The following is a 16,948-nucleotide window of genomic DNA, read 5'->3' on the forward strand; positions in this document are numbered from 1 at the left end:
TTACAGGGTAAAGAACCATTTGGCCACCAGGATCAACTTTGCCCTTTATTTAGTTAGGGGGGTGTGGGGGCACAGCCCCTCACATGGGGGTGTATGGGGTGAAGCCCCCCCACACTTGTATGGGTTTAAATTTGTTCCATGTAGTTCTTTTTGTATATGACATTTTGATGACTGTAGCAGCTATCTTTATAATATGAAGTACATAATACTACAGAGACAAGAAAACTGTGCAGTCATTGGTGTACTGAAGATAAAAGGATATGATGACACAGCACAAAAAAGAATTAAAAATTATTTATGTTGACATATCTGAAACCTTTTTAAATGAGTGCTGCCTGAGTCCATGTCTGTTTTTTTTTTTTTTAGGAATTGAAGAGCCTTGCTTACTTGCAATATCTGTCCACAGACATACAAAATTCCATACTTTTGAGGGAAAATCATCGACCCTAAACTGCCCTGTAAATTACTGCATAAACAAAGGGACTCCCATAGTATCCTGGTGTAAACAAGAAGGAAAAACCTGCAGTAGCCTGGAAAATAAAGCAGAGGCAAACATAACATGGACGCCATATAATGAAACATTTGGAAATGCCTCATTTACCATTCCCTCAGTTAACATCAGTGACAATGGTTCATATGCCTGCAAAGCACAGCAGGCAGGACAAACAGCAAAGAGTCATTATATACAGCTCCTTGTATCAGGTGAGGGTCAGTATTGTAACCTTCATATATGCTACTCCTTGTATCAGGTGAGGATCAGTATTGTAACCTTCATATATGCTACTCCTTGTATCAGGTGAGGGTCAGTATTGTAACCTTCATATATGCCACTCCTTGTATCAGCTGAGGATCAGTGTTGTAAGCCTCATATATGCTACACCTTGTATCAGGTGAGGATCAGTGTTGTAACCTTCATATATGCTACTCCTTGTATCTGGTGGTTTATTTATTATTTCTATATCTAACTTGATGTCAGATTTCCCTGTTCATGTGACTTAATAATCTAAATGATGAATGTCTCTTTTCATGCTTACAACTGTACCCTTATATTTCTTTTTATCCCTTCTGTATATTTTGGCCCTCAGTGAATCTCAGGTATTCTTTCTTATCGTCCTACTTCTGCATCTTTGCTGATAATCTTTTTATTTTGCCCTTAGTCCTTTAATTCCCACATTTCATCGCTTTATTGTTAATTTGGATTAATATATTAACTAATTTGGATTAATACATTTTAAATTAAAATAGAGAAAGGAGAGTATGCCAACAGGGATGACTGCAATTTGGGATGCAGACAATAGGCAAGAGGGGGCAGGAATTTATTGGAGAAAACTGGCAAAGGAACCAAGGCACTGGGAGCAAATAACTAGAGAGGGAAAGATGATAGAATGGGATGAGACCAAGAACCTATTTGGACTGCAGGATAAAGATTGCTCTCCATATCAAGGACTGATATCAGATTATAGGCAAAGAAAAAGAAATAAGGGGGTCCTGAATGAAAGACAAGTACTGACAGAGTTTTAGCAGAATCTAGAACAGAAGTTGCCAGTAAAAAAGGAATAATTAGTACAGCATATAAAATATTGCATGATAACTATAAAAATCAATCAGAGGAGGTTAGGAAGGATTTGGAAGAGAGATTGGATAAGCAATTCACAAGGAAACAATGGTGGGGGTATATGTGTGTCTCCCAAATATGCAATAAAATCTAAAAGATTTTGGATCTTTGCCTGGAAGAGCTTACATTGGTAATGTTATACCCCAAGCAGACTTCAAAGAATTTTTCCTCAGGTAGACAGCAAATGTTGGAGGTGTGATGGGGCAGAAAGAGGTAAATGGGAACATATTTTCTGGGAGTGTAATGAGTTGGTAGACTTTAAAGATTCCCTACAGACTGTTCTGTCAGAGATGCTGGGTGAGCAGGTTGGAGTGACTAGAGAAATTATTTTTTTGAGCTATGATACAAACTTTTAATTGCCTAGACATAGTAAGGCCTTGCTGAGTCTAATTATGAAAGCTGCCAAAAGAAGCATTTACTAGAACATGGAAATCAAAGTCTAAACCAGCTTTACTAGAAGTAGTGAAGATAGCAGCAGAGTTAAAACAACTGGAACTGGGATCTTTAGAAAACAGTAGGATCAAATTACACAGGAAAAATGGGAACTGTGGGATCAATACATGCATTAGAGGAATGAGGTTTAAAAAAGGCAGGGTTTGAGTGAGCTATGTAATGGTTGACTAACAATGACTGGATATGTTAAAAGTGGTGTATAATGTTTGCTGTTACAGTTGTGTTGCAAGTAAGTGAGAGCCTTTTCAGAAATTTCAACTTAGGATCCATTTTTTTCACCTAAGATCAGCTTTTCCTTGACTGAGATATTAGACATTACACTAGAAGTCTTTCATTAATCTGTTTTATTCTTGTGTTTTAAAACATTTATGTACTTTGAAAGAATGACCACTGCTGTTGGTACCTTCCACAGTGTTATCAGTTACCATATTATTGTCATCGTCCAAGAAGTAGAGAAGGAAGATCCAACTCTGAGGGATTATGTGGTCTTACTGAGGACCATTGTACCAATAAAAGCAAATGTGCTTGTACCATTAAAGAGTTTACAAAGATGATTCTAAAAGGAGAGGTCAGATGAAGAGGCAGAATGAAAACGTGGGTTGTGTCAATTCCAGTTGTTTTATTTCTGTTATTCACTACTTCCAGTATAGTTGGTTTACATTTTGATTTTCATTTTTTAGTAATTGCTTTTTTAGCAGCCGCCATTATTATTAGACACAGCAAGGCCTTGCCATGTCTAGGCAATTCCGATTCTGTCTCATAGCTCAGAAAAATCATCTCCCTCATCAGACCAATCTGCCCACCCAGCATCTCTGACAGTGCATCCCGCAGGGAATCCTTAAAGTCTGCCAACTCACCACACTGCCAGAAAATATGTTCCCAATTACCTCTTTCTTCCCCTTCACACCTCCAACATTTGCAATCTGACTGAGGAGAAACATTCTGGAGTCTACTTGGGGTATAAAAATATCTACGCAACCATTTCCAGGCAAAAATCCTAAATCTTCTAGATTTTGTTGCATATTTGAGCGGCATGCATATATCCTCCCATTGTTTTTGTGAATTGCTTATCCGATATCTCTTCTCAATCCATTACTTTATATGCTGTACCAATTATTTCTTTTTTAATGGCAGCTTCTGTTCTAGATTCTATTAAAAACTCTACCAGTGCTGGTCTTTCATTTAGGACCCCCTATTTTATTGTTCTCTTTGCCTATACTCTAATATCAATCCCTGATAGGGAAGGCAATCTTTAACCTGCAGTCCAAATAAATTATTGGCATCTTCCCATTCTATCATCTTTCCCTTTCTAGTTATTTGCTCCCAATACCTTGGTCTCTGCCAGTTTTCTCCAATAAATTCCAGTCCTCTCTTGCCTATTGTCTGTATCCCTAATTGCAGTCATCCACCTCAGCAGAATCTCCTTTTGCATCCCTGTGTTGGTTTAGTTCTTAGAATACTTTCTGCTACTTTATGGAGATAATATTCTGTATGATTATTGTTAGTTTCCTTAAGGATCTGCATCCAAAATCCTAGTCTCTCCTTGTTCATTGAGTCCCCCCCCCCCATTTCATCATCATCATCTCTTTCCATTTTGAATTATAGTTTTCTGCTTATGCTATGCAACTAGGATTATGTCAGTGTAGTTTGTTTTCATTTGTATAAAAGTGTGATTGCCTATGTAGTGAGTGATGGTTTAATAAAGATGTTTCTTGTTTAAACAAAGGCAGGAATTGAATAATTTATATAATATTGCTAAGGTTGTATGATATATAGCAATATATGTAAAGTATAATGTTTATTATGTTAATATAGTTTGAATGCTTTTATATAAATGTAAACTTGCCTATATAATAAGTGATGATTCAATGAAGGTGTTTGCAAAAAAAATGTGGATTGTGAAACTGAAAGAATGCACATTAAGACGTGAGGATAGAGAAAAGCTGGGAAATGTGTGTTAGGCTGAACTGAAATAATTCATGTCAAGATGTGAGGACAGGGAGGAAATGAAAGACTACATGACAGGACATGAGGACAGAGCAAAAATGAAGGAATACATGTCAGGACATGAAGAAAAACAGCACTAAATGAATTCATGTCAGCAAGTACATTCTCTAAGTTATTTATTCCTCCATCAGAAGGAATCACTTCAGTCATTTCCCTGTTACACATTTACAAACCACCAGGAGCACCATACAGTATTGTGAAGTTTGTGATGTGATACAGCTTGGGAAGTACATTCTTCTTGCCACAACGTGTTATGTGTTGGTCGTTAGTAATGTAATAAAACAATGTAATAAAGAGCACTAAAAATATCATATTTCAGTATGAAGTGCTTGCTGAGACAGTATCAGTCAGGGAAGGCACACGTTAAAATAAACGTATCAAATCAACCTTCCAAGTAAAGTTTTGTATTCTTTATTTAGATATATTTACATTTTCTAAGACCCTCAAGTGTGATGCGATATTTTTAAACAGTTCAACATTGTGAGTAACATACAATAAGGAGACAAGACAAATACTCACCAAATCCACATTTTCCTCTTTTGCTATTTTTAGGTTTTTCTTCCACTTTAGCAAGATTGACTGCAAGAATTCTAAGAAGCTAATAGAATAGGTCTGCAGTTCTTTTAAAGTGATTTTATGTATTTTGAATACCCCTATTTCTAGTTTAGTGATGGCGAACCTTTTGGGCTTGGTGTGTCAAAAGCTCCTGGCACCAAATAATTCAGTGCACTTCACATAAGCAACAGATATAATACTTCCTCAACAGCAATTCTTTCTGTTTTAAATGGTCCCTTATTGATTATTGTAGTAAGTTCTTATAAGGGCCTTTTCTTTGATCAGTATCTTACGTCATGATAATATTTGGTATAACTACAACCTTGAAGTAATACTCATAATTTGGCTTTTCGTGAGGTAACAGATTTATTTTATGAATTACACAAAAATGATATTCAATATATGTTGATTCTACTTTGACAGATTCAGTCTCATTAGGAAGAATATCTGAGGATAGCAGGGCTAAATTCATAACTCTCAGAGATGTACACCATACCTAAACCAGTTATTTTCCTCTCCTCTTTCCTCATCTCTTCTCCTGACAACCTCCCACCTTATTATTATTATGGTCTGCTATTCTCTTTCAGTATATCCTGACTCACTAAATTGATTTTTATCTCCCCTCTTCCTTCATCATGTTTTGCATCACATCTTATTTACTTATTTGTTTATTTAATATTTGTTTACTGGGATAGTCTGACTGGGTGATAAGCCTATTTTCAATGGGGTCCCAGTGAGAAAAGCTCCACAGAAAAATTGTACAATATTTAGAGAAGGGCAAAACAGAAATTATGAACATCCTAATAACTTCACTTCATATGGAACATATTATAAACATCGTGAGAATTATAAACATCATACATCACTTAGAGAATTATACTGAGCAAGCGGAAACTAAATGGATTATTAGGCTACAAGCTGACATTTTCCTTGGGCTTAATGATAGGATTCCTTTGAAATCTGCCCTTAAAAATAGAAGATATAGGCTGAAATGAAATAATTGTATAAATAATTAATATATAATTAGTCTTGAATGCCTTTTCTATCCCACTTTTTTTACATATTATATACTAGTATCTAGTACTCAATAGATTCCTGGCTTTCATGAATGATATCTTTTTTAATAAAGAATGATTAAGTTGATGATTAATGATTAATTAATTAATTAATTAATTAATTAATGATTAATGATTAAGTAGTTTCTTGCACTGTTTGTTAAAGTAGGTGTTTCTTTAAGGAATGTTTTATATTATTGATTAATTGTTTTAATGATCTCATTAGAGAAGCATTATATAAGCACTTTTTAGTATTGGTCAGTATAGGTTTGATAAAGCTGTATTGCGAAAGCGCTTACCAACTGATTTTGCTGTCAATAAAGGAAGGTTTTTATGCTCATGCTCAGAATTGAGTTTGGATTTATCTGTACCATTTGGTCTCGATTTGTATTTATCTGAAGGTCTGAAGAGACGTTGAATTGCACACTTCAATTTATTATTGACTTACAGCTTGGTTCGACTGTGAACAGTAACTGTTTTTTATTATTTGTTATATTCTGGCTTTTTATTTCTTTCTGTTTGCAGTCGTTTATCCACTGTTGGTATTTTCGTTTATTGTGGTTATATATAATTCTGTATTATGTATATAAAATAAAAAAATAAATGAATAATACATTTAAGTAATTAACATTCCAGACTTCTAAGATGTAAAATTGATGCAATAGAACAAGTATCATTCAACCCTGGCTCCACATAAGAATTGAGCCTGAGTTGCCATTTCAATTCCCTGAGTAACAAATGGTCTTCTACAGTCCCCCCCTTTCATCTCTTCTAAGTTCCTCCATTACAAAATAACCAAATTTATGATCAGATAATTTTACAATATGCTTGTACAATGCATTGGTGTCTTTCTTATTAAGAATGTCCCTTTCATGTTCATAGATCCTGTCCCTAACACATCTAATAGTTTTGCCTATATAATAGGCCGGATAATGTAAACAGCAAGCTGCATAAACCACCCATTTAGTGTAACAATTATACTTTCCCTTGACAAACATTTTTTGCCCATTCAGGACAAAATGCCCAACTACCATAATATGAGGGCAAATACTACAACTCCCACATTTAAGCATGCCTTGTAGTCCATTAGACCCACATCTACTAAAATCAGTTTTATTCCCTCTCTTTAACAGTTGTTTAAAACTAGAGTCCTTCCTATAAACAACTGTTGGTCCATCACCCAGTATTAAGGACATTCTTAATAAGAAAGACACTAATGCATTGTACAAGCATATTGTAAAATTCCCTGATCATAAATTTGGTTATTTTGTAATGGAGGAACTTAGAAGAGATGAAAGGGGAGAATTGTAGAAGAACATTTGCTACTCAGGGAATTGAAATGGCAACTCAGGCTCAATTCTTATGTGGAGCCAGGATTGAATGATACTTGTTCTATTGCATCTATTTTACATCTAAGAAGTTTGGAATGTTAATGACTTAAATTTTTTATTCATTTATTTTTTTATTTTATATACATAATACAGAATTATATATATTTTAGCTAATTGTATTTTTTGTAAATATAGTTTTAGACATTTTTTACTTCAATTAGTCTTAATTGATCACTTGGTTATTTTTATACTATTTAAACTGCTGATTGGGCTGGGCTTTCAGTTCTGATGATGTCCTAACAAAATAACTTTACTCTGTATCTTATAGGCTGCTGAGAGGTGACTTGTGCCTGGCCTATAGGGCAATCTCCAACCCTGCTGTAATGGAAATGCTACACATACACAAGTCAAATGGCTCAAGAGTCACTTGCTGTAGAGATCTCAACCTAGCGTTTGACATTAACAGATCATGCTAGAGAGACAGCTATGTCTGTCAGAGACTGCCACTTCTCTGGAATAGACTCACTGACCCTATTTGAATGCAGCCTATATAACTGGATGGGGGACTGCAAATTTGCCCTTGTGGTGGCATCCTTGTTCTTCATGGACAGGGGTAGCCGGTGTTGATAACAGACCTGCTCTGTTCATAAATTTGCTCTTACCTACACAAAAGAGAACAACTGGCATACTTGTGATTAACATGGCTAGGCTTGTAAAGGCTCTAGGGCCGCTTGCCTAGTAACCTCCTATGAACCTGTGAAACTATGAGAAATATTTGGATAGAAGTGACTGTGTAAATTTGGTTAAGAAAGAATTTTAGAATGGATATTCAGCAGAGTATCAGGGAACAAACAAAAACAGAGATTAATAATACTAATTGCTAGACGGGCACCAGCAGTGATAAAAGGGGGGGGACAATAATGCTAGATTTGAAGTAGTAAGGAGCTATTGGAAAAAGAGTAGGATTATGCTGGCATTTGTATACTTTCCACCAAAACCTGCTTTTATGGAGCTTAGGACAATTTTGAAAATGATAATCAGCTTTCAGCAGGGAGTATTATTTATAGGTGAGGACTGGAACTTGATTTGCAATTGTGAAACTATCAGGAGGACCTAGAAGGGAAAATATAACAAACGTTGGTACATTTCTGAAGAAATTAATAATCATATTTGGTATGGAAGATGTGAATTCAGTAGTAGGAATTCAGGCAGAATTTGCGTATTATCCCCCCAAAGTTCATTAACTGGGCTAGACTGGATAGAAATGATATATCTGATGTTGTCAATTTTCATTCATTCCTCAGGAATCAGGGTTCAGATCCAACCCTCGGATCTGACTCTGCCACTTTTTACATCTTGTGGATACTGGAAACTCTCAAGCTCCTCCCTTACCCATAACGCTCTAGTCTCCTATCATACCTTAGATCTCATTTCTGACTTTGCATAGAACCATGGTCACTGCTAGCTCTCAAGCTTTAGTATGATTTCTTGTTAGTTAAGCAAACTAATTATCTTTATGAATCTATCTTTACCTTTTCTTCAAGTATACCTTATATATTCCTCCCTTATCCTGCACTTTATTACTGTAAGTTTAGCTTACCATTGTTGGTAATTTCTTTTCCCTTTATAAGATACCTAATTACTATTGCTGGTAATTTTTTTTTCTGATTTTCCAAAAAAAAAAAAAAAAAAGATTCTTTTTGCTATTTTTAGTGCTGCATCCTCTCAGTATGGCTAAAAAGCCTCCATCTTTCAAAAAGTATAAAGATTGTGGGCATAAAGTCCCTCTTTCAGATGTACATGATGTGTGTTAATACTGTTTAGGACATACTCATTTAAACGTATTGTGCGTCATTTAAGTTTTTAATCCACAGGCCTTAGTAGACCATAAGAACAAACTTATTTTGAAAGGTCTTCTGCCTATGAGCGTCTCAGAATCATTATCTGGAGCTCAAACCTCCAAATTAGACAAAAAAGGAGCCCAGGAAGCAGCCATCAGACCCTTCTGGATCCTCCACTCTGTCTTTTGATCCTACTATGGAGCCAACACATAAAGTATTGAAAAGGTCGGATCCAAAGACTAAATCTTCAGATCCATCTGCCTGAGGTGCCTGACCTGTTTCCTCGGATCCTCTCAGGACACTGTTCCTTTCCAGGCTGCCATCACCTTTTTTAGAGAGACACCACTATTCTAGGTCCCCTTCAGTGGCCTCTTCTTCATGTTCTTCCAGGAGTCTGAAAGAAGTAGATGTGGATAGAATGATGAGAAAGTTTCTCTCAGCGCAGATTCAAATGGGAGTTCTCCCAGCTCTTACCCCTTCGGGTCCAGACACCTTCACCAGTGCTACTCCACCTGTCATGGCTCCTTCTCCAACCTCTGCCTCAGCTGGGCTGCCTTCAATTCAGAGAGAGCTGAGGGACTGGAAGCTTGTCTTCTTGGCTCCATTGGCCTCCTTCTACCTAGAGCATTCTACCTTTAAGGTAGTGGGGAGAGTGGTCTCTGCTTCTAGAGAATGGATGATTCCACCCCCCCTTGGATCTTCCTTCTGAATCCCACATGTCTTTGTACCTTGAGCCTCAACACTCTACTCCACAGGGGCAGCCAGCCCAAAGTCTCCAGGCTACTCACCAGGATATACTTATATCTTCTGATACTTCTCTGGAATATCTTACGAAAGAAGTCCTTAGGAAGAGGAAAGTGCAAGAGGAGGCAGTTAGACTCTCCTCAATAGTCGGTTACAGAAGATACTGATTTTGATTAGGGGAAGGGTCCTCAAGATCCCCACCTGATGGCATCTCCTCTGGAGACATCCTGGAGATCCTCAAGTAAAGGGGCAGTTGGTCTACCGATAACTCTTCCCAAGATGAATCAATATTCCTAGAAGCCTTAGGGTCTGGCCCATCTACCTCCTGGGTGACTCCTCCCACCAATGAGCTCATTGATTTGATCTCTAGGCTGGCATGGAAGGAACTTGATGCTCTTGAGCCAATCCCCAAGAGACCAGACAGGATTCTAGCAGCACCGAAAAGAAAAGAATTTTGAAGCAAAGGAGTATCAGTAAATGCCATGGTTGTAGCGGTGGCCACAAAAAAGGAACTTGCAGAACAGAGTTCATCTGTCCATCCCCCTAACAGAGAGTTCAGGGCTTTGGACAAATTTAGGAAGAGTGTATATGCTTTAGCGACCTTTGCACTCAGGTCACTGAATTGTTTGGCACACTTTACCAGACTTCAGAGGGACTTGATTAAAGAACTTTCCAAATCCCTCTCTGGGACCACTACTTCTGAAGCACAAAGCTCTGCTGCCTCACAGCTGGCTACCCAACAATCCATTTCAAATTCATTTATGAGGCTCATTTCACATGCAGCTGAAGGTACCTCAAAGGAGGCAGGTTCAGGCATTTCCATTAGGAGGCATGCCTAGATGTGCCTGTGTGATTTTGCAGAGCCTTTCAAGTCCTCATTTGTCAATGCTCCCTTTGACAGAATTTCTTTGTTTGGTCCTGAAGTGAAAGACACATGCTCCAGGTGTAATCAAGACTGTAAAACCCTGTCTGCAATGGACATACTTTTTTTGACTCCTCAAAGAACCTTCTCTAGGAATCAATGGGAAGGTTGAAAACTGTTTCAGAAAGTCCCAGGGACATTTCCATGATCCACTTCAAGATAAGTTACCTCAGGGGCCAGAGGAAGGATCTCTAATGGAAGATGCCCCTTGCGCAGTAGAGGAGGCCTACAGAACATGGGTCCAGAGATACCTTCTCTGACAGACCCTACCAGCACTCCTAAAAGGAGGCCTAATTGTTCCCCTCTGGAGGCAGTCGGGGATCATCTATCTCTGCACCAGAGAGCCTGGCTAGGCATTACAAAAGATATATGGGTGAAGAGGATTATATCCAAAGGTTAAACAATACTGTTTTTCCTTTCCTCCTTAACAATAATCAAAATTTCTGATGTTCCACCCAGTTAGAGGAAAGATGCAGTTCTCGAAATAAAAAAGCTTCTATAAAGAAGAGTCATCCAAGAGGTTCGCTCAGACCGGAAAGAGTCTGGAGCGTACTCAATATTCTTTTTAGTGCCAAAGGAAGCAGGGAACCGGAAACCAATTTTGGATCTCAGCAGTCTGAACAAATAAGTTTAGTATACAAAGTTCTGAATGGTCACAGTTCAGTCCATTTTGCCCTTCCTGCATAAGGATGACTGGATGTGCTTACCAGATCTTCAGGATGCATACTATCACATAAAAATGAACAGGTGATCCAAGAAATACCTAAACTTTTGGCCTTGAGCTATTCATTATCAGTTCAGAGCCCTAGCCTTTGGCCTTACCACAGCCCCCAGGATATTCACAAAATGCATAGCAGTAGTAGTAGCAGCTCAATTGAGACTGCAGGGAGTCCGGGTGTTTCCATACTTGGACAACTGGCTCATAACTGCTCTGTCTAGGCATCTTCTGATAAAAGCAGGATAATAGGTAATCTAGCTTTGCTGTCATCTTGGAATTACCATCAATCACAACAAATCTCAGCAAGATCCATCTCAGACATTAGAGTTTATAGCGGACTTGTTCAATACAGAATCAGTGACAGCCTCCCTTCCCTTACCAAGTGTACAAACTATTTAATTTCAAGTCAAAAAGATAATTCAAAATTCTTCAGCTCAATTGATTCTACAAGCCACGGTGTTAATGTCTGCTGCGATAGTTCTGGTCCCGTTAGGAAGATATCATATGAGAATTCTTCAATGGGCCCCAGCAACTCAGTGGTCCATGTTACATCAATCTATGTCCAGCCAGATCAGAATAACTCAAGCATGCAAAAAGTACATCTTGTGGTGGATTCGCTCAGATCAGATATTACAAGAGCATCCCTTCATTCTACCTTAGCCCAAAGCCATAGTGAAAAACAGTCCAAGGCACATGGTCCCCTGAAGAGGCCAACATGCACATCAATGTCCTGGAAATGAGAGCAGTCCTCCTAGCATTGCAGGAGTTTCAAGACTCTCTCCCTTCTAAGACTATTGTGATACAGATGGACAATATGTCAGTGGTATGGTACATCAATAAACAAGGAGGAACCAGATCTTACCCCTTGTGTTGAAAAGCTCTCAGAGTGTGGCAATGGGTGATCTCATCCACTCGATTTCTGATAGCAACACACATTCTGGAGAAATCCAACTTGATAGCAGACAGGTTGAGCAGGTCCATTTTATTGCCTCATGCTTGGTCTGTCAAAATGAAAGTTGTGGAAAAGATATTCCATCAATTGAGTCAACCTTGCTGCATCCTCTTTGCATCTGTCCTCAACAACAAGTGCAGCAGGTTCTTTGCCCTGACCCCCCCCACTGGGGGGAATCACCAAAACATGCTCTTCTCCATGACTGCCCTCTGGTCTCCTCTCTGCTTACACCCCAACCCCTCTAATCCCCACTCCAGAAAGCATCTCAATTTAAGAGAAAACTCATCCTCATTGCCCCTTATTGGCCTTGTCAGATTTGGTTCCCCTTCGTTTGGCCTCATCTAGTTCACCCTCCATGGATTCTGGATTCAATTCCAGACCTCCTGTGTCACCTGACAGACATGGTGCACCTGGGCATTTTACTCCTAAAGCTGACTGTATGGTTTCTCCACTGCCATTGATAGCCAGACAACCTAGGCTCTCTTCACCTGTCTGTCACATTCTTTTATCTTCCCATAAAGCATCCACTGGGAAGATCTACAGAAGTAAATGGAAAAGGATTTCTTTTTTGGCACAACAGAAAGACCTTGACCCTTTCTCAGGATCAGTGCATACAGTTCTTGGGTTTTTGGCTATAGTTTTTAAAGAAGGGGCTAGTTCCTTGACTATTAAAGTACAAGTAGCTGCCATTTCTAATTTTCATTTAGGAGTTAATTCCACCTTAGCTTCTTCAAAAATTTGTAAGGCCTTTGTAAGGGGTAGCTTTCTTCTGAGACCCCCTTTTAAAGATCCAACTTCACCATGGGATTTGAATTTAGTTTTACAAGCTTTGACTTGATCTCCATTTGAACTATCAACAAAGTGTGAACTAAAGTTTTTAACCTGGAAAACTATCTTTTTGGTAGCTATAATCTCTGTTTGAACAGTCTTTGAATGTCAAACCTTGCCTTTTAAGCCTCCTTATTTAATTTTCCCTAGAGATAGGGTAGCATTATGAACCAACCCATCCTTTCTTCTTCAGGTGGTGTCAGAATCCAATATCAATCAGTCTATTAATCTTCCAGTTTTCTTTCCAAATTTCACAAAGGATAATATGTGTTATATTTGTTAGATGTTCACAGTTAACATTTTTATTTGCATAGAAAAAAGAATTTCAGAAAAAACAGATCAATTATTATTATTATTATTATTTTTATTTTTTTTTTTTTGCAAAATCGAAACTGGGTAAGTGAGTTACAAAAGTAACTTTAGTAAAATAGTTAACTGGTTGCATTTCCTTTGTCTATATGTCTATAACAAATTGGGTTTGTCTTTGTCCAATCCTTTGAGAGCCCATTCAGCCAGGTCCATGGTAGCTTCATCACTATTTTTATCCAGGTGTTCCATGGATGATATTTCTGTCACTGTAACTTGGGCTAATCCTCACACCTTTAATACTCCATTACAAATTGGATCTGGTCTCAAGGGAAAGAGTAGCCTTCAGCTCAACAGTGCTCAGGAATACCCTTCCTTAGAGTCCTCCCAGGATTTAGGTAGCTGGGGACTGTGTCCCAGTTGCTGAGGAATGACTGAAACTTGATAACATCAGATAAAAAGGTTATGTAGTCACCATAATGTTCCATCTGGGTTGTCCATTTTTATTCTTCCTCAACTCCCCTCCCTCCAACCCCCTGCTATTTAGTTTATGACTTCTGGAAGAACAAGGAGGTAATCAGGGAACCAGTGTTCCTTCTTTTGAGCTCCAGATATTGGTTTTGCATACTAGTGTTCTAAGATTCATATGGAGCTATGAGACAAGCAAACAAGATCTGAGGTATGGTAGGGGACTAGAGTATTATGGGTAAGGGAGAAGCTCAAGAGTTTCCAGTATCAATGAGCTGTAAAAAGCAGCCAAGTCAGATCTGAGGGTTGGATCCGAACCCTGAATGTTGAGGAAGAATGAAAATGGACAACACAGATGGAATGTTATGGTGAGTACATAACTTCTTTTTTACAGGAGTGTGTGCATCTGATAGAAAGCTTTGACACATATCCAATAACTATTTCAGATTATGTACAGGAAAAAAAACTTGTATAAAAGCACAGGATAATGAATTAAAAAAGAGATACTGGTACTTTCCTGCTTACATAATAAAAAGAGAATTTAAAAAATGGGCAGTGGAAATTATTTGAGCGTTATCAGAGAGGATATAAATTTCTTCAGAAAGGATAGCTACTGAGTAGAATAAAATGAAGATGGAGAATAAGGGGAATCTCACATTACAAGAAGAGGTGCAAGTACAAGGTGATAGAGGGAAAATAAGGGAGTATTTGGAGAGTATGCATGTGTTTAGAAAGATTTCTGTTAAGCAACCATTTTTATAACAACTCCAGAGCACAAAAACATTTAGCACAATGACTTGGGTAACAGAAAGAAGAAAGGGTAATCACCAAACTATGACAAGAAAAATAACCAGAGATCCTATACAGGTATTAAAGATATCCCAGAAATGTTATAAACATCTGTATAAACCAGAGGAATGTGTGAAGACAATAAAAAGTCAAATGGAAATATTTATGGCTGAAGCTCAACAACTAATAGTTAAGAAAGGAGAAAGTGAGATAAAATATTGAAGTGTAAGCAATCTACAGGGCATTCTCTAGGAACAGATTTTTTTTCCTGTGGAAGTTTGGAAGTTAGGAGGGAAGAAAGTGCAAAGATTTGAGAGGTTTTATTTAACAATGTTTAAAAAAAGAGGGAACGCATCTTGGAAGAAAGCTATGGTAGCCGTATTATAAAAAGAGGGGTCAAGACTCATCAGACCCAGCTTCATAAAGACCTATTTCAATTTTAAACTATGACTGTAAAGTTTTTATGTGTATACTAGCGGAGAAAAAAGCATTTTTTTTGTCAAAATTGATAGATACAGATATATGTAGTTTTGTGGATGAGAGGTAAACATTTGACAATGTGAACAGAACAATAATCCAGAGGGAAGCAGACTGTAAAAAAATACTGGTAAACACTGCTGTTGTTGCTGGGTCTCAATGCAGAGAAATTATTCAATAGACGAAGCTGGGATTTAAGTAGAGAAATGGAAGCATTTGTATTCCATGATGCAATAATAGGGTTAATTAAAAGGATATACTAAGGATCAGAGGCAGGAATTAAGGTGGGATGGTTCTTCTCTGATAAGCTGTTTTTGAATATAGGAGCCAGGCAGGGGTACCCTTTTTTACCTTCATTGTTTGCTTTACATTTAGAGCCATTAGCAAAAAAAATAACAGACTCAGGAATTCAAGGATATAACTGGTATGGTAATCAAGACAAGTTGGCTTTATTTGCAGATTACATCATTTTGTACTTGGTAAAGCCAAAAAAGGACATCCTAGTATTGTGGAACATTATGAGACAGTTTGAAGTCTTTTTCTGATATATAAAGTTAACGAAGATAAAACAAAGGCTATAGTGTTAAATTATGTACACACATGAATTGGTTCAGCCATACCCATATTTATGAGGATGTGATAAGATGAAATATTTAGGTGTATGGATTAAAAAGGATGTTATGGCATTTAAGGATATGTGGGAAAAGACTAAATAAAAAATAATATAAAAATTCAGAAAATGTAAGCTCTTATTTATTTGCATAGATAGAAAGATGCAAACAGTGAAAATGTTTTTAGTCCCTTTAGCTTCATATACAGGTCCAATGTATTTTTATTAACCATAGGAGAAGTTGTGGGCAATAATTGAAAATGAATTGAAGGAATGTTTTGGGAGGGGAGGAATGTTAGAGTTAAGTGGGTAGAGATGATTCTTCCTATAGAGCAAGGTGGTTTAAGATTACCTGATTTGAAGGGATATTTTAGAGTTAGGCAGTTAAGGCTCATATACATAACACAAGCAGAAGGTTATAAATCAAAGTGGAAAGGGATGATGAAGTGTGTGTTTGGGAGCATTCAACAAATAAGGCAAGAATGGGATATTGTATGCAGGACCCTAAGTTAAATAAGAACTACAATACAGAATATTATACTGATAAAGTTACAGAAAATATTTTAAGATCTAAGTCAACACAGGAATGAAGAAAGGAGATTCTACCAATAGGGATGACTACAAGCAGAGGTACAGAAAATAGTCAAGAGGGGCCGGAATTTACCACAGAAAACTGGTGAAGGAACCAAGGCATTGGCAGCAAATAACTAGAGAGATAAAAGTACTAGAGTGGAATGAATACAAAGCAGAAGTCTGGACTGCATAGTACAGGCAAAAAGAAAGGGACAGGAGGGTCCCAATTGAAAGACCAGTTCTGGTAAAGTTTTTAGTTGACTCTAGAAAAGAAATTACTGTTAAAAAAGGACATTAGTAGGGCATATAAAATGTTGCATTATAACTATAAGAAGGAAGGAGAGTTAGGCCCATGAGAGTAGTTACTATGGTCCTGTATTGAGGGAGAGATTTCCTGGAATCTTCCTGGAAACTTCCACTGTCTCATGGAATGCATAATGAGTCTTATTATAAATTGATGGGTGAAGAGAGAATGTCCTGTCCTGAACATTATATCCAGAATTGCCATCTGAAGGATATAACAGAGATACAAAAAACCAAAAATATCATTTCAAAGAAGCTAAATAGCATTCCAAAGATGCCCACAAGCTAATGACAAAATGTGGCAGAATCTAAAGACAATGAGAATCTAATATGCTGAGTTAAAACATGGCTGATCTAAAACATCCCATCCAAGGATATGGCCACCCGATTCACCCCCATCT

The 16,948-nt window shown here is 37.6% G+C and overlaps 1 protein-coding gene across 1 annotated transcript in view; it reads left to right on the forward strand.

Annotated features, from left to right (window-relative positions):
- LOC122802119 (B- and T-lymphocyte attenuator-like) overlaps positions 1–16,948 on the forward strand; it is a 607,855-nt gene that overhangs the window by 350,061 nt on the left and 240,846 nt on the right. Inside the window, exon 2 of the mRNA XM_044071802.1 lies at positions 367–702. Within this exon, the coding sequence (XP_043927737.1) occupies positions 367–702 (336 nt within the window). The remainder of the gene's footprint in view (positions 1–366; positions 703–16,948) is intronic.

Source organism: Protopterus annectens, chromosome 5.part0 (assembly GCF_019279795.1).
Source record: "Protopterus annectens isolate FY-2018-M chromosome 5.part0, PAN1.0, whole genome shotgun sequence".
In the NCBI taxonomy this organism is placed as follows: domain Eukaryota; kingdom Metazoa; phylum Chordata; order Ceratodontiformes; family Protopteridae; genus Protopterus; species Protopterus annectens.